Consider the following 19,061-nt stretch of genomic DNA (forward strand, 5'->3'; position numbering starts at 1 on the left):
CTGCTCATGTTGGTAGATATTTGAATTGATTGGCATGTGCAAAAGCGTCTTAATATATGTTTAACTATACTTACTATGAATTGTAACCCTCCAGTTAGGGTTTCATTCATTTAATTTTTTATTTTACTCATAAATATATTGTATTTTATTTCTAATGTTCGCTTAACAAAAAACAGTGTTTTATATAACCTATTGGTTAGGTCATTTCGTGTACTACCAACTTCTGTCTCGCATATTTAAAAGTAACAAAAAGAAAGCATCAAAGCAACAATTGACGTCAAAGGGAGGTGTGTCCCTAGAAATGTTCGTAAAGGGTCCGGTAAAGAATATATCATTTACGTTTGATGGGAAAAATTCAATTCTATAATTATAAGATTGAAGTACTAGCTGCAACTGACGTATTCATATCTGTTTGAGCAAAAGATATTGGCTTGCAGATATTATTCAACTCTGCAAGGGCAAAAATATTATAGTATGTATTTGCTTATGTATGTAATATATACTATTAATTATGTCTGTATTTTTATTCAGTTATCACAGAGGCTTTCTTGAAAAATTTCTATAAACTAACACTATTTTCTAGCGGTTCCTAAATTTGGTTCTACATCACTATTTAACATCCATTTTTTTCATTGTAAATACATCTGCATTCGCTTATAATCCGGTCAATTTATACATAAAAATAGTGGCCAAATAACAAAAATTCCCAGAAAGCCAAATATTGGTGAAGAGCTGGGGTACGAATAAAGTTTTAAAAATCCCCATCGATTGTATGTGTGCTACAAAAGTTATTTGAGATCAAAGGTCAAAATTTGAAGTTTTTTCGATTTTAATCGAAAACGGTAAGTTTTATCGAAAAAAACCCTTAAACCAAAGTTGTAGATCTTAAAATTCTCTACAAAAAATAGTATTTATGATTTTTTTTTTCCTAAGGGTTGCCAGTCCTGGGATATCGCGTTTCTAAGAATCACATTATATATATATATATATATATATATATATATATATATATATATATATATATATATATATATGATATGCACATATAAGCCACGTATATACATATCAGGCACTTAATACAAGTATAAATACCTATTTGTGTCTCTTATATATATTATACTATTCTGAAAACATTTATTCAAAGGGTAGTCAGTCCCTAACTGAATCCCCTTTACCCACGGTGCCTTGAAAAACATCTGGCTATTCTATTGTCCGTAGGTCTTATTCATATACCTGTTTCTTTTAGTGCTAAAGGTTCAGTTCAAGTGAATATACGTACTTATTACAAGCGTCTACCATTTAGGTTATTTCTGCTATTTTATAGCTCTAAAAAATGTCTCAGTTTTGCTTTATTTGCAATAAACTTTTAAGTGAAGATAAAACAGTTGTGGTTGATCGTGTGGAAAGCTATTTTAGTTTAATTTACTGAGTATTTAAGAACTCAAAAATACTGTGTATTTTGTGCAATGCAATGAGGCCAATGAATAAACTGAGAAAAAGAAAGCACAGCATCTTTGAAAAAAAATTGTAAAGTGACTACACTAAAATTCAAAGAATCCTTGTTGAAATTAGCTTAAGATCGTTCTGATGATGTTTCAAAGGCTGTTCTTGAATGTATTAATTTTGAGTATGATTTAGTCGCTGCTGATGCAAAATACCATGACAGTTTTTACAAATCTTTCTCCAAACCTAATACTGGTGGTAAAATTGACCGTCCACAAGATGAAATTGTAAACTCTATGGAGAAAATTTTTCAATTCATAGAAGCAAATGATGATTACCAGCTTTCGTTGGATGAACTAAGGAATGTTTGTCAAGATGTAGATGACAGAACTATAAAAATACGATTGAAATTGAAGTATGGCACTAGAATAATTATTACGGAGAAGCCTGGAAAATTAACATTTATTTGTTTTATTGACAATTACCAAGGTATTTTAAGTCAAGTTTGGTCAGATAAAAAACTACTTGCATTGATAAATACCGATAATTTTGTAAAAAATACGAGAAACAAGAAACAAGTACCTCTATCATGTCTTCCTCCAAAATCGACATCTGCTATTCAACACTTGTATCGAGTGTACTATCAAGTTCAAACATGGCTAGGCAATCAACTGAATCCAGAAAACTGGGGTTGGAAATTGATAGATAATACTCTGGAACCGATTAAAACTTTACTCCCACCTGCTCCAGAAATCTCAACACTATTTTTTGCAATTGCGGAAAAGGTTGTAGTGTCAAATGCGGCTGTAAACAAGTCGGGTTGCTGTGTTCTCCAAAGTGTACCAATTGCCGAGGTCGTTCTTACTCAAATGTCCAGTTAAGTACAATAGAGGAAGATTCCTGTGAATGAAGAGACCAATGACTCAGTCACATTTGAACAATTTATGAACATCCAGCAAGAGGAAGAAGAAGAAATCGAAGAAGACTTGACTGTTGAAGTGGAGAATCTGATTAAAATATCTAAACTAAAGAAATCAAAACAATAGTTAACCCAATAATCAATAGCAATATCAATAATAAGGTAATATCTAAAATTTGACAGGTATTGTTCCCTTAAATTATCCTAAAATTGCCATTACAGTTAGTGGAGTAGGCCTACAAGAGAAAACACGGTAAAAAAACGGGCCCAGTACACTACCTCACAGTTGGCGTGGAAATGTGTGCATATCATGTATAATGTGACACTTAGAATCGTGATATTTCAGAAATGGTAAATCTTAAGAAAAAAATTATGACGACCATTTTTGTAGAGAATTTTAAGATCTACAACTTTGGTTTAAGGTTTTTTTTTTAAACTTACCGTTTTCGAGAAAAATTCAGAAAACTTCAAATTTTGACCTTTGACCTCGAATAACTTTTGTAGCACACATACGATCGATGGGGATTTTTAAAACTTTATTCGTAATGGTAAACCCCAGATCTCCACCAATATTTGGCTTTCTGGGAATTTTTGTTATTTTAAATGTCTATATTATTAATCCGGTAATAACCGGAGTATTAATCCATTAGACAAGACGAAGACGTCGATTGGAAACTAAATTTACTGATCTTACACGTTGTGTTTAGGTTATACATAATAATTTTAATTAATGAAAATTAATTACCTATATATAATTATGCAAATAAATAAATTCAAACTATGTTTTTGAAAAATTTCCACTGCTTTTCGTTATACATGATAAATTTCACAACACTAGCTTTTTCAAATATTAAGGTACAGCTATCAAAACGAAAATAAGCGTTTATTACAATTTTATTATTGGTACAGTGAAAACATATAAATATTGAAATTCTAACATTGCATTTTTATGAAAGCACTATTAGTCGTTAAGGAGATTGTGTTTTTATGTCGATTAATTTCTAAAATTTCTAAATAAAAAAATTTCATTTATACCTTATGTTTGTCAATTCTCAGTTTAAAATTTCTAATGTTTTACCTATATAAAATTTGAAAACAAACTTTTCAAAATTAGGTGATACTGGGAGGTTGTAAAAAATATAGGTACAAAATTTTACAGAACATGAATAACGACATGAAAGATGGACAAGCAACAGTTTGCAATCGATTTCAATTGAATTTTTTAACTGGTGGCACTATACCGTAAATATGTTCAATTTAAGAAGATTTAAACATGTTAAACTGATGTACATGTAGATTTCACGAAATCACGATGCTTGAAAACAAGCGACCGACTAGGAAGAAGCAGAGAAATGTATCAAAATACAATGTTCTCAACAACAATTTAGTTTTTATTATTGATAATTTAATACTTGTGAAACTGAACACATTTCTTGTATAGTGTTATCAGTTACAGCTTTTAAAAAATAAAACTTATCTTAAAACTAAAATCCTGATTTTTATTAACTGTTTTTAGGAGCATTTTAATTTTAAATAAACCAATTATTATGTTTTATTATGGGTAGCTGTAACATTGTCTTCCAAAAGAACTATTTTTATAGTTCATCTATTTTTATAGTTCATATACATATGCTAAAAGCAAGTTTGTAATTCAATTATAAATATATATACTGTGATACATTTTCAATAAAGTTTTTATTTATTGTATTATTAGAGTTCTTTTTTAATAACTGTTCTAGAAAATATACCTTATAATCAGACTTAGGTAAATATGCATATTCAAACGCAGAGTACAGTAAAACCTGCCACATCAAGATATCAAGACCATTTAAAAATATATAGCTGTAAACGGCCTGAAATTTATATAATAGTTTATAGCGTTTTAGGCTATAAAAATCTAAACATTATAGTTTTAGAGTTTTCAACCTGTATTTCGGTTCTTATAAACAAAAATTAAACGTTTATAAACTTAGTACATACATACATTCAATATGATCCATACTATAAACAATTTATTTACAAAAAGTTACACATTACAGTTATAGTATTCGAAGGAAAATTAACTTTAAATTAAAATTACAAAGATTTCAGTTACACCAGTTCCAAAGAGGAACAAGTATTAATTTTAGTGATTTCGAGGAAAGTATTGGAAAGTGCTTCAATAACCAATATTTACGAATTCCAAAGGGTAACAACTCATATAATATCGTTCTGTGAAGATGTCACACATATTTTTTGTCATAAAATGATACTTATTTTAATTCCAAAGTGTAACAATTCGAGTTGTTTCATTTTGTAACTGATTTCTTTTCCTAGGCGATATATTTTTTCAGTTCCAAACCGTAACATTTCTAAATTTTACACTTCAAAATTGGCAACATTGCTTACGTCTAAATTTGAATCAGATTTTTCTTGTGGATCTGATGAAATATTCATTCCAGAATCCTCCGATACATTATCTGACATGATAGGTACCAGATACTACTAAATGCCAAAAGTTACCTGTTCCTACGGCTAGCATAAGGGATGCAGCAGCTCCTGGCGTAAATAATGAACCAGCACCTGCTAGAAGTAGTAGCAGTGCTTCAAACAGGTCTAAAAAACGAATTCGCCAGCCTTCGAAGTCGACTAAGAATATAAGAAAAAGCGCAATTCTGGGCAAACTTCTAAAAATTCTGCTGGGAAAGAGATTGCATCCCGTAAAGTGCAAGGATAAATAACTGACGAAGAGAGGCAACAGATTCACACAAGCTATTGGTGTTTATCAGACATTAACAGACAACAGGATTTCTTAGTCAAAAATCTTAAACCAATCAAGCCTAAATATTCTACAAAGCAGCCTGGAAGTACAAGGACATGCAATTATGGATACTATTTCAATTTACACAAAAATGAAATTAGTATCTGTAAGACCTATTTCAACAATACATTGAATATAAACAACATAGTTATACATACAGCTTTAAAGAAGATAACAAATGCAAGTTTTATAGAAAATAACAGAAGAGGTGGTAATGTAAAGGCTGAACGTCCAAGGATAGATGATGAAAGAAAGAATTTTGTAAGAAGGCACATAGATTCTTTCCCTGTAATAGAATCCCATTACTACCGAGTATGCACACAAAGAACATATTTACAGGTTGACTTACATCGATTGTATTTGTACAGAAAATAATTGTCAACCTATTAAAAAGCATTTATATGAAAATATTTTCAATACTGAGTATAATATTTCGTTTTTTCAGCAAAAAAGGATGCATGTTGTTTCTGAGAATATTTTAAAAATATATCCAATGAAGAGAAGCTGAAAACCAGGAAAGCTTTGATACTTACATTAATAAAAAGAGCCGAAGTCGATTAGAAAAAGAAAATGATTTAAAAATGTCTTCTTCGTCAACTGTAGTATGTCGTTTTGACTTGCAAGTAGTTCAAGTTGTTCCAAACGGAGACAGAAGTGATCTTTTTTTATAAAATAAGGCTTGCATGTTATAACTTCACAATTTACGATATAAATAATAAACAAGGATATTGTTATTTATGGCACGAAGGAGTAACTCGTAGAGGTGTCAACGAAATAGGTAGTTGTTTGGTAAACTGTTTGAGAGATCATGTTACGGTAAAACATGTCGTATTTTACTCAGATAATTGCCTGGGCAAAATAAAAATAAGTTTATATGGACTCTTTACTCCTACATTGTACTAAATACACATATTGAAAGCATTACCCATAAGTTTTTTGTGGTAGGACACACCCAGAACCAGGGCGATACAATGCATGCTCTTATAGAACGTGAAAAAACACGTGCTCTGAAAGGAGGACCACTGTATCACAACTAACACCTATAATAAATTTGGCAAAGAAAAATGGAAAACCCTACATTACTAACGAATTTCGAGATTTCGTGAAAATTACAGCTTTGGTTAAAAACATAGATAACTATACCAAAAATAACAGCGGATAAACAATTAAATGGAGTGATGTGCATATTGTTCAAGTAGAAAAATCAGCTCCCTACACAATTTTATACAAAAAATCATTTTTTGAGAAAGAATTCAAAAGTATAAATGTTGATCGGGAGAAGAATATTCGGTGGCATCTGTGAAAATGGTGTTTGGAGAAGGAGGTACAACTGCGAGATATATCATAGATATAAACATATATTTGGTGGCAAAGACGTAGTATCCTTTATAAAAATAGGAAGACTAAGATGGGCAGGACATCTGGCAAGATCACAGCAGAACAACCCTCCTAGAAGAATCCTTATGTCACAACCTGTGGGAAGTAGAAGTAGGGGTAGGCCAAAACTCAGATGGAGGGATGGTGTAGATGAGGATGGTAGACAAATAGGCGCAGCAAACTGGCAACATTTGGCAATGGATAGAACTGACTGGCGTAATAGACTTGGGAAGGTCGAGGCTCTTTTATAGGGCTGTAGTACCAATGATGATGATGATGAAATGTTGATCGGAGAACAAGAGGACAGCGAGTAAACATTAAGCTAAACCCTGCTTATAGCTATCCACCGGGTATTTCATCTTTAACGAAAAAGACTTGATTTCCTTGTGCAATTCTAGGTCGATCCCAAGAGCATATTGGGATTTTTATTACGGCCTTCCTGTAGCCACCACAAGGGTAAACGAAGAAAACATCAGATTAATAAATTAAGGTCTTGTAGTATATATATATATATATATATATATATATATATATATATATATATATATTTATATATATATATATATATATATATATATATATATATATATATATATATATATATATATATAACGAGTTTATTACAGCTGCCACCGTTTCTCGCAACCTAGCTTCCAACGCTTGCGATCGTTCCAGTCATCTACTTGTAGACCCCTATCTTCCATTGCACCTTTTACTTCTTGTCTCCACGATCTTCTTGGTCTTCCCTTTTTACTGCGGTTGGTGGGGATCCACTGTAACATTCTCTTTGGCCATCGTTGATCTTCATCCTTTCTACATGGTCATACCATTTCAGCCTTTTGCATTCAATAGTTTCCAGGACGTCAATGTCTATGCCCATACGCTCTCTGATTTCAGTATTCCTTACTCTATCTCTTCTAGTGAGTTGGCAACATCTTCTCCAATAATTCATTTCCATTGCTTTTATTTTGGATGCGTCATTTTTATTTATTACCCAAAGCTCTGAACCATATGTAGCAATGCTTTCTATGATACTTTTGTATATCCTAATTTTTGTGATGTGGTTATTCCAAAGTATACTATTCAGTTGACGTATTACTGAATTTCCTTGACCAATTCTAGTAGCTATTTCTTTTGTATTCCGACCATTGTTTGTAATGTTTACACCGAGATATTTATAGCTATCAGTATTTTGAATTTGTTTGCTTCCTAGTTCTAAGTGCTTTCCTTCACCTCCCACTACTACGTACTCTGTTTTTGATGGATTAATTGATAAGCCCCACTTAGTATATTCTTCATCTATTTTTCGTAACATGTAGTGGATATCATCTTGATCTTCTGCAAATATCACTTGGTCATCAGCAAAATGCAAGCTGTACAGTGTATGGTCTCTAATTTTAACACCCATAGGTTCACATTTTCTTTTCCAAATATCCAAACCCCCTCCAAATAAATTTTAAAGAGTGTAGGTGCAATGCAGCAGCCTTGCCGAAGTCCTTTGGTCACTTTTATCTTTTTTGTCACTTTTTGTCCAATCTTTATTACACTCGTCATATCATCGTACAACTCCCTTACAGCATTAATGTAAATCGGTGGAATATTCTTGTCTTCTAGCACCTGCCATAGCTTGGCTAAGGGACACTGTCATACGCTTTTTGAAGATCAATAAATACCATGTGTGTCTCCATATTATGTTCCAAACGCTTTTCTATTGTTTGTGTTAGGCAGAACACATTGTCTATACAAGCCACTTTGATCTTCAGCGTCTTCCCAGCAATCTTCAATTCGGCTTTTAATTATCTTCCCTTAGACTCTACAGATTGAGTTAGTTACACTAAGCCCTCGGTAGTTCTTACAATCTTTTCTGTCGCCTTTATTTTTGTATAGATTGCTGATATATGCAGTTTTCCATTTTGGGGGTAGCTCTTCTCCTCTCAAGAATAAATTAAAAGTATAAGCCAATAGCTGAAATAGTTTGTCAGGGCCATATTTAATCAGTTCATTGGGTACTCCCCCCGGTCCTGAAACCTTTCCATTTTTCATAGCGTTGGCGTGTTTTTTAATTTCTTCTAGTGTTATTTCAGTTTCTTCGCGGTAGGAAATATCATATTTTTGGTAGCCAATATCTTGGAATACTGTTCGATCTTCTGTCAGCATTTGTTCATAATATTCGATCCATAATTCTGGGGCTATTAGAGTTAACCTACTGCATTCTTTTCTATCTGTTCTACTACCTCTAATTGTTTTCCAGGCTTCTTTGCTTCTTGCTGTACCCATAAAATTTTCTACGTTATCGCAGGCTTTATTCCACATCTGATTTTTGGCTTTATTTACCTCTTTTTTTACTTCTTTGTTTAAGCTGTTGTACTGTTGTCGATAGTAAGGGTCCTTTGTTGCTAGCCATTTGTTATATATATTCTTCTTCTTCCCCACAAGGTCTTCTATTTCTTTATTCCACCATTCATTTCTATTTTTTATGCTCTCCACTTCTCCAATAGCTTCCATTGCAGCTTCGTCAAAAGCTTTCATAATTTCGTTGTACGTATTAATTGGTGAGGAGTAACAAACATCGTGCAATTTCAGATTCAACCTCATTCGATACAGAAACTGGGTAGGCTCATTGTCAAAACCTTGTAGATTATATCTCTTTGTTGAAATGTCTTGCAGTATCATTGAACCTTGTTTTTCATTTTGTCGTTGGCTTCCTTTAAATGTAAATAGTAGTGATGCTTTAAGCAAATGGTGATCAGATCCACATTCTGCTCCTCGATGGACTCTAACGTTATTAACCTTTATTGTGGAGTTTTCTTTGCATATACAGTAATCGATTATTGATTTCAAATTCCTCGTTGGCTGAATCCACGTGAATTTATGAATATCCTTGTGCTGATAATATCCATTCATTATCTTTAAATTCATATGATCGCAGAAACTTATTAATATCTCACCGTTTTTATTTATTTTTTCTTCTCCAAATGGACCGACCACTTTGCTATTTATTTTTCTTCCGGTTCTAGCATTTAAGTCACCTAGTAGAATTACTTCCTTCCTAGTTCCAATACTCTCTACCAGGTCCGTCAATTCGTCGTAAAATTTATCCTTTACTTCGTCCTTTTCATCTTCAGAAGGTGCATATGCGCCCACTACCACTATGTCACGTCCTTTTAGCTTCATCTCAACTTTTATTAGCCTTTCGTTTATTTGTTCCCAGTTCTTAATATTTCATGACAGCCTTTTCTTTATCAATATACTTACACCTGCTGCTGCTCTTCTGTCTTTTCCTACTCCACTATAGAAATGAACAAAATCTTTAAACTCGTCTGTCCCTTTCCCTTTCTTTTTTGTTTCTGTAAGGAGTGTTACATCTAATTGAAATCTCTTAATTTCTTTCAACACATTTGTTGTTTTGTAGTATATTTAATAAATATAGGACCATACGTTTTTTTTTTGTTTTGTTTTATTCAAACAAATCTCAGACCTAATTTGAGCTTTCAATGAAATATGGAAAATCTTTAGTTGCAAAGTGTAACAACTAGACAAATACCTTCAAATTACTTATTATATATGTATATATTTCTTTTTTAATAACATCATAGTTTAGCTTGTATTTCTTGAAACATTAATAAAATGTTGATTGTTATTATATTTACAAAATAATAAAATTATCTGACACAAACTTGTTGGAGAATAGATTTTCCTTGTTTTCTCGTAACTAATTATTTCTGACTTGTTACACTTTGGAACTGGTGTATCGATATATAATTGTAACAAAGTTCTTACTCACAGAATAACCTCAGTTTTTGAAAAAGTCGGTTATTTTCTGCTGCTTTCCACACTGTACACGTTTTTGTTTGAAGCCATGTCTGTCTTCCTTTTTAAGAGCATCACGTCACTTGCACAAGTATATTTTTGACTTTGAACGTATCACAGCAGACCCTCGAACGACTTAAATGCTTCGAAGCGGCTCAGTACGACCGAATATTTGTCAGTGCTTTTATCCCCTTCGTTGTCTGATTTTTTATCATTATTCTTGCATGCCATGTTCAATATATCGCCGTCTGTTAATTCGTTCTTTCCGTTTACACTCAACCTCTTGTTAACATCGTCTTCCTTAATTTTTTCACATTCCGGCAGGTTCTTTACCAGTTTAGAAATCTCTTCTTCGTTGGAAGTTTCATCGGTACCTTCCTCTGGGTTCTTTTCCGTCCATTCATTATATGCTTTGTGGTCTAACAGCTTCTTTCATGACCTTACCATTGTTATTGGTTTTATGTCATCCCATCCTTGGGCAACCCACATCATTACATCCAACATGTCCACTTTTTTTAAAGTCTCTGTAACGTTTTCTCCTTCATCTATTCCAGCGATCAACGCCGTCAGTAACTTTCGTAGATCGACACGTTTTATAGACGTTTTATAGATTCTATACTACCTTGGTCCATAAGCTGACAAAAGGATGTCCCATTTGGGGACAAAAAAACACACTTTATATCTTTTAGTTCTTTTTAGTTGGGAGAAGAGGGTGCGTTGTCCAACAGCATGGCTGCTGTTGGATGAACAGAATACTGTTCATCCAAGCACACTTTTGATGACGTTATCAAACTGGCAGAGAAGAAAAGTCTCTAAGGTTTTTGAACACCCTAGGTTTTTTTGACTTTCTGATAAATCTTAGAGGGAGTTTATGAGATCCTGTAGTTTTGCTGTAGACTAAAATTGTCACTCTTTCCTTTTTCTTCTTGAATCCTGGTGCACTGTCTTCTTGTTTTAAGGCCAGAGTGTAGGTCGGCAACATTTTATAATTGGTACCTGTTTCGTCACAATTGTAAAGCTGGACTCCGGTAATTCCTTCTTCTTCTAGTAAGATGTGCTTTTTGAAGACTCCGACAACTTCTGGTTTAGCAGACAGTTTCACACCACATATCTGTAGCTTCCGCAAAACGTACTGATTTTTCCAACTCTCCAACCATCCTTCACGTGCCTTGAAATCATTATCACCTCCTATTTCTTTGTTGAAGTGTAAAGTTTTTTCTTTTAACATAGGCCCTGACATTGGTAATCTCTGCGTCCTTCATTTGCTTGAACCAAAGATACAAACACTCACTGATATAGTTGTTGGGGGCTTTTTTCATAATTTTCAGTTTCTTACCCCAGTTATTGAAGCCTGCGATGAGCACCATTTTTCAATTTTGTTTCTAGATTTTTTCCAGTCACTACTACTAGTCCCTACTTCCATCTCAACAACAATCTTCTTAGCCGTTTTACCAGAATCTAGCCTCTTCAACGCACGAAACTTTTCTTTTATTGTTACAACATTTTTTTCCTTTTCTCGGCCATATCACTACGAAAACAGTGGACAAACAACGATCACAATGTCAAGCAGGTATGAATATAAAAAATTTCACGCCAATAACTGTCACTACTCAAAAGCAAACAAAGACTGAGAGCAAACACAGACCGACAGTTGGGACGTATAGAAAGGGCGGAAGAAAGTCAAAAGAGTCAACTTAAGATCACAGACCCCGCAAAACATACACCCATGCGTAGAGAACTAGGCGCGGATCCATTCATATCTTCTTTCGTCCGTCGCACAGTTCTAAAAATTTATTCAGCCCACCATCCGGGTATGGGGAAGTCCGGATGTGACAGGTTCCAAATATGCACGTCAATAATATGCACAAAAATTTATTTTATCAATAATTTGCAGAAAAAATTTAACAAAACACACTATGGATTTTATTTTTAAATGTTCGTTGAGCACAAGAAATTGCTAGATTATTGTCATCATAAAACTCAAAAATTTTACTTTTTAAAATGATCTGCGAAAAAATACAGCCTCTAACCAGTTTTCCCATTTTTTCACCAATGGTTGTCGGGGAAGTGGTGTACTAGGAAGCCTGTCTTTATACAGTTGAACTCTTAATGGCGCATTAACAAAAATTTTTTTACACTCAAAATTAAATCATTGACAAGCGGAAAGTTTTTCTAATTTCTTCAGCAACCCTGTTAATACCATCAAAGAATATAGACGCTTATAAGCTAAGCGTCTATATTCTGTGATACCATCATTGGCTTAACATGTAAAAATATAACATCAACTATTTTGCCACAAGATCCCGTTTCCTATCTCACCAATTCAAAAATGGACCATAAAATTTTTCTTAAATCTCCCAAAAAAGGTGATGGAAGTCCTGGTCTCACTAATTAATGATTCCTTTGAAAAAGCTATATTTCCAGAGTGCCTAAAGACAGCCATTATTATTTATATTTATAAGGGTGATGAAAAATCGAATGTCTGCAACTATAGATCTATCTTACTACCGGTTCTATCCAAAATTATTGAGAGAGTTATAAAAGCCCGACTTATGTCCTTTCTCGCTAAAAACAACATTTTATTACAAAGTCAGTTCGGCTTTTTATCTAATAAATGTACCAGTGATGCTATGTTTTATGTACTACATGAGGTATACCAAGCACTGAACAATTATCTTTACACTGCCACTGTTTTTTGTGACTCTGCCAAAGCTTTTGATTGTGTAAATCACATTTTGATAAAAAATTTAATTTTTTACGGAATTCGAGATATTTCTTTGAATTGGTTCCAATCTTACTTGGGAAATAGGAAACAACTAGTTAGAGCAAATGATACTGACTCTAGTCACAAAAGCATTGTATGTGAAGTACCACAAGGTTCAGTATTGGGTACTCTACTTTTCCCTATCTTTATAAATGACATCACTAACTTAAAAATCAGTGGACAAATTTTTCTTTTTGCTAATGATACCAGTATCACCTGGAGGAACTCTAATATTGCAACTCTTTATGCAACTATAATTTCTGATCTACTTAAAATAAAAACCTGGTCCGACTCTAATTTACTCTCTTTTAAAGTGGATAGGACAGTAGCATTATCCTATAAAGGAACTCTTCAACCCTTGCTTCTTAATAATAGCCAGATCAGTATCGTTGATTCTGTAAAATTTCTTGGTATTTTTATAGACAGCAACCTTAAATGGCCCCTTCATATCGATTTGTTAAGTAAGAAACTAGCCTTAGCCTGTTATGCAATAAGATCTATTTCGAAGGAAATCAATTTAGCATCTTCCAAAATAACATATTTTTCTTAGTCCAAGTCTCATCTTCGATGAAGTCTTCCTTTTTGGGGGTTCTAGTACAGCTGCCCAATCTGATGTTATTGTTAAATTAGAAAAAAAAAAAAAACAATACGGTTTTTTTTTGGCCTCAGTAGAATAACACATTGCAGAAACTACTTAAAAAATCACGGCAATTTAGCGCTTCCCTCTTTACATATTTTAGAAACTGTTCCAGCAAGACCTAATCATGACTACTCCACCAGGAATTCATCCTTTGATGTTTATTTACCGATCCCGTCCACTGAGTTGGTAAAGAAATCTATATATTCTATATATTCGCCAAAAAAATTATACAATCATATCCCTTTACAACTTAAAACTGCAACATCTTTCCCCAAGTTCCGTAAAATGACAAAAGCCTATCTGAAAGAGCATATTTTTCAGTAGAAGAGTTTCTTAACGAATTACTAAGAAATTGCAGTATCTTTATGAACAAAGTAACTATAGTATTTTAATATATATTTGGGTATCACATGCAGCAACTTAAACATATTAGTTCGTAATGTTTTATTATACAATTCGCAATTCGACAATTTATCTAATTTCAGTAAATTTTAAATTGTTATTGTTATTTTTCTGACTTTTTTAAGCTTTGTTCATAAAATTGTATAATTTTCAGTGACAATAAAGCATATTTCTATTCTAAATGGTCACTATTTAAGTGTACTTGTTAGTATCTTTGTTATAGCCCTGCTAATTTTTTGGGACACTATTATATACAAAGTATTTATAGTTAATAAAAATTAATCATACCAGTAATGAGCTAATAACTTCCTGATCTCTAGTGGCTTGTTCCTTTAACATGGTTGATTTCGATTTTAGTAGGGTAACATCCATGTCTGCAACTTTATATCTGGCTCTTAATGCATCATGTTTTTTCTTTAGTTCCTCATTTTTACTTTTTAACTGTTCAATTTCCTTTGTCAACGTAATCAATTGGGTGTCGTTTCTAGATGCAAAAGAGACCAACTCTGTTGGATTAGAACCTACTTAAAGAAGACAATTTTTTTTAATAAAGAGAAAAAAAAAACGAAGTGTTTAAGTAAATTAGAAGCATAAGCAATCTAATAAAGAAATGTAAAAGTACACTGTCTTTTTAACATTTATTCAGAATGAATAACCCAGAAAGATTCTTCTTCTTCTTCTTCAAGTGCCCTGTCCGTTGCGAACGTTGGCTATTAACATGGCAATTCTGATCTTGTTTGCGGCGCTTCTGAATAGTTCGACCGATGTGAGCCCGAACCACTTCCTCAGATTTTGGAGCCACGAGTGTCTTCTCCTGCCTGGCCCTCGCTTACTGTCTATTTTTCCCTGGACAATCAATTACAGTAGACGGTACTTATCGTATCTCAATATGTGGCCTAGATATTCAAGATTTCTTTGTTTAATTGTATTCACGATTTCTTTCTCCTTTCCGATTCTTTGGATTACCTCTATGTTGGTGACATGTTCGGTCCAGGATATACGAAGAATGCGTCGGTACACCCACATTTCGAATGCTTCTAGTTTTCTCGTGAGCATCTCCGTCAGCGTCCAGGCCTCCACACCATACAGTAAGATCGGAAAAATGTAGCATTTAACTAGACGTAGTTTTAGGGGAAGAGACAAATCCCTGAAAGATTACAGAGGGAATTTTCGATAAATCACACATATGCTCTCAGCTATTGTAAACTGTATCTATACTACCGATTCTTGTGCTAAATGTAAACTTATTAATTTAAAAATAAATAAAACATCGAATTTATACTAATTATGTTTCTGTTTTTTTTTTCATGGCACACTTATCTTCTTCGTCTTAGTCGTTAACCTGTGACTTTACGAGTTGATATCTCTAATCTTTCTCCATTCTTCTATATCTTCTAACATTCTCGCACATTCTGGGAGAAGAATAGCCATGATTACGACAAACTGGACTCATTTGTTCTTCGCAGGGTTCGCAGGATTCTAAGCATTCATCGCGAAAAGAATATTTTGAATGCATAAACGGAGCTTTTAGCTTTCTTCTTACGAGTGCAGAAATCGGCAACATACGGGAAAACGAAGCCTCTTATGAGTCTAATTTTAGTCAAGACAGTTATTTAATGGCTTTTCCAGATTTTTGTCACTTTAGCCATATCGTTTTTGGCAATTGCTGATCTCGGCAGTAATTCTTCAGTGCATTCTCTGAAAGGAATAATTGGACCTTAGAAGCACACATTGGTCGACAACACCAATTTTGTTGATTTATAATAGACGACTTATTATAATCCTTCATTTTTCCTTATTTATTTTAAGACCCAGTCTTGTACCGATTTTTTTCCATCTTTCCTTATAGGTTTTAATTTCCATTTTTTGTGAGTTATTAAAAACAGTTGTATACAGGGCGAGTTTTTAGTGCGACATCGGTCGATAATTCTATTATGGTATAGAATATCCAAGAAACTTATTTAGAAAATATGTAGGCAATGATATTTTCCATACTTGAAAAATATGTGGAATTCTACAGGGTGATTAATAACTACGTGGAATAGTAAACATACAATTTTTTAAACGGGACACCCTATATATTTTTTCAAATTTGTATTCTTCTCATAATTCTTGTTCTTATATTATTGGGTTTTGCATTACTATACAGAGTATTTAACAAGTTATGACCATTTTTATTTCGAAATCCCTATGAAATGAACACCATGTATATAAAGAAGTAATGCATAAACAATTATTTATTTTATGTAATAAAGTTTAATTGAAATCACTGACAAAAAATTGTATACAGGGTGAACTACAAAACAAAATTACGATTTTCTCAATTTTTTTAAATGGATCACACTATATTTTATTTTTTAGAAATATTTTATTTATGATACTCTTTCATTTTTATATAGCATTCCCTATACCTAAACTCATTACTTTCCGAGATATTAATAGTTTTCTTCAAATTTCGGAAATACATTCAATTTTTGTAAGTACATAGAAGTAAGTATTAAGTATTGAGTGATAATATAACAAAATTATTTTTATCCAATAAGTAACTAACAAAAAATATAAACCATAACAATATGCAATGAATGTATCAATAAATGTGATATTATGGAAATATTATATTTCCTTAATGAAATACAAGATTCGTAAAATTCCTACAAGATAATATGTTTTGTATAATAATATAACAAGATTATTTTTATTCAATAAATAACTCACACAAAACAGAAAGCAAAACAATATACAATTTTTTTTTTTTTTTATTTAGAAAATCGCATCGACCAAATGGCCATTAGCGAAAAATTAGTGGATTACATTAGGTACAATTACTTCATTACAATTTGGTTTATTAAATATTGTGGTACTTATTAATGTCTTTCAAGAAATTCAGAGTATTGTTAAAGTTACAGTCTGCACCTAGAGCTTCTATAAGTGTTCCTGGTATCTTGTTATTGCTTCGTTGTTGATTGTAGAGGGGACATTCAGATAGTAGGTGCATTATTGTTAGTGTCGTATTACACGTTTCACATCGCGGCGGTTCGCACTTTTTAATTAAGTAATCATGCGTTAACCTAGTATGTCCGAGTCTGAGGCGCGTTATTATTATTTCTTGGCTTCTTGACTTAGGTAACACATTCCATGCCTCTATGCTGGGTTTCACTTGTTTTAATTTTGAATTCGACACATTCCATTTATTTTTCCACGCACTTAAGATTGATTTTTTTATATAAGCTTTTATATCCGTTGATACTGATGTGTTTACGATCTCGGAAACGTCACTCACTATCGCGTCTTTCGCACTATGGTCAGCAGTTTCATTGCCTTTTATTCCTATATGGGATGGGATCCAGATGAAATTTATCTCATTATGATTGATATAAGCCTGAAGAAGGACTGTTTTAATTTTTTTTTAAAGCGGGTTTTTTGGATACAGTTGTCGGATGCTTTGTATGGCACTAAGTGAGTCTGTTAAGATAATATATTTGGAGTTTGTTGTCAGATTGATTAGTTCTATGGCGCGATAGAGAGCATACAGTTCAGCTGTATAGATAGTACTAACATTAGATAGTTTGAATTTAAGGACCTTCTCTGGAGTTACTACAGACGCTCCCACACCTTCGGATGATTTTGAACCATCAGTGTATATCTGGGTATGATTTTTATAACGACTAATGATTTTTCTAAAATGGGAAATAATTAGATCAGGATTAGTGGAGTTTTTATCAAATGACGTAAGTTCAAAGTTATATGATGGTATGTTTTGAATCCAAGGTGGATTATGATCATATGTGTATGGAAGACATTCAGGTATGACAATATCAAACAGATGCAAATGGTCTTTTATTCTTTTATAGAAAGGTTTATTAGAACGGTGATTTGCATTAAGGTTTGGGTAATTATCAGTAAAAGTATTTCTATAGACAGGATTTTTTGCATTATCCTTAATTTTTGTTGCATATGTTAGACTAAGGTAAGCTCTTCTATCATTTAACGACAATTCATTTGCTTCGCAAAGTAAACTTTCAATCGGTGTTGTACAAAAGGCTCCCAGGCATATTCTGAGTGCTGTGTTATGAATAGTATCGAGCTTTTTAAGTACTGATTTCGATGCTGAGTCGTAAGCTATAGCCGCGTAGTCTAGCTGTGATCGTATAATAGTTCTGTATATAATTAGCAATGTACTCCTGTCTGAACCCCAATTCTTGTGTGCTAGAATTTTTAGTAAATTTAATCTTCTGTAACATTTACATGCTAGATTATTGATATGTTCTTTCCAATTCAACTTTCTGTCAAAAGTAACTCCTAGCAATTTTAGCGAATCTTTTTGTTGTAGTGATTGGTTGTATAGATATAATGAGATTGGTGTACTGACTTTGTTTTTAGAAAATACTATATATTTAGTTTTAGTTGTTGAAAAGATAAATCCAGTTTCCTTTGACCATTTGTCAATATCTAACAAGAAACTCTGTGCAAGTTGTGAGAGGTTGTTTAAGTTTTTGCTTTAACCAAATATTACGAGATCGTCAGCATATAAGCGGCCTTTAAGTGGAAGTTTTAAATTTCGTAGAACATCATTTATGGCAATTAAAAATAGCGTAGGACTTATAACAGATCCCTGAGGAATTCCATTTTCCAATTCCACTTTTGACGACAAATTACCATTTACTCTAACTTGGATATATCTTTTATATAAAAAGTTTTTTATAAATGCAAGGCAATGTCCTTTGATTTCTAAATCGTACAGTAATCTGATGATACGGTGGCGCCAAGCTGTATCAAAGGCTCTTTCAATATCGAAGAATATTCCAATACATTTTTGATTAAGGGAGAAGGCTTCATGTACACTGCTTTCTAGGTCTATAATATTGTCTAGAGTTGATCTATTTTGTCGGAAACCACTTTGTTCAGG

The 19,061-nt window shown here is 32.9% G+C and overlaps 1 protein-coding gene across 2 annotated transcripts in view; it reads right to left on the bottom strand.

Annotated features, from left to right (window-relative positions):
• LOC140445657 (uncharacterized) overlaps positions 1 to 19,061 on the bottom strand; it is a 104,799-nt gene that overhangs the window by 72,369 nt on the left and 13,369 nt on the right. Inside the window, exon 4 of one of the 2 annotated variants that reach the window (XM_072537895.1) lies at positions 14,444 to 14,676. In XM_072537895.1, coding sequence (XP_072393996.1) covers positions 14,444 to 14,676 — 233 coding nt within the window. Of the gene's footprint in view, positions 1 to 14,443; positions 14,680 to 19,061 lie in introns of both variants that reach the window. The other variant, XM_072537894.1, reaches the window with a different exon arrangement.

The sequence above is a fragment of the Diabrotica undecimpunctata genome, chromosome 7 (assembly GCF_040954645.1).
Source record: "Diabrotica undecimpunctata isolate CICGRU chromosome 7, icDiaUnde3, whole genome shotgun sequence".
In the NCBI taxonomy this organism is placed as follows: domain Eukaryota; kingdom Metazoa; phylum Arthropoda; class Insecta; order Coleoptera; family Chrysomelidae; genus Diabrotica; species Diabrotica undecimpunctata.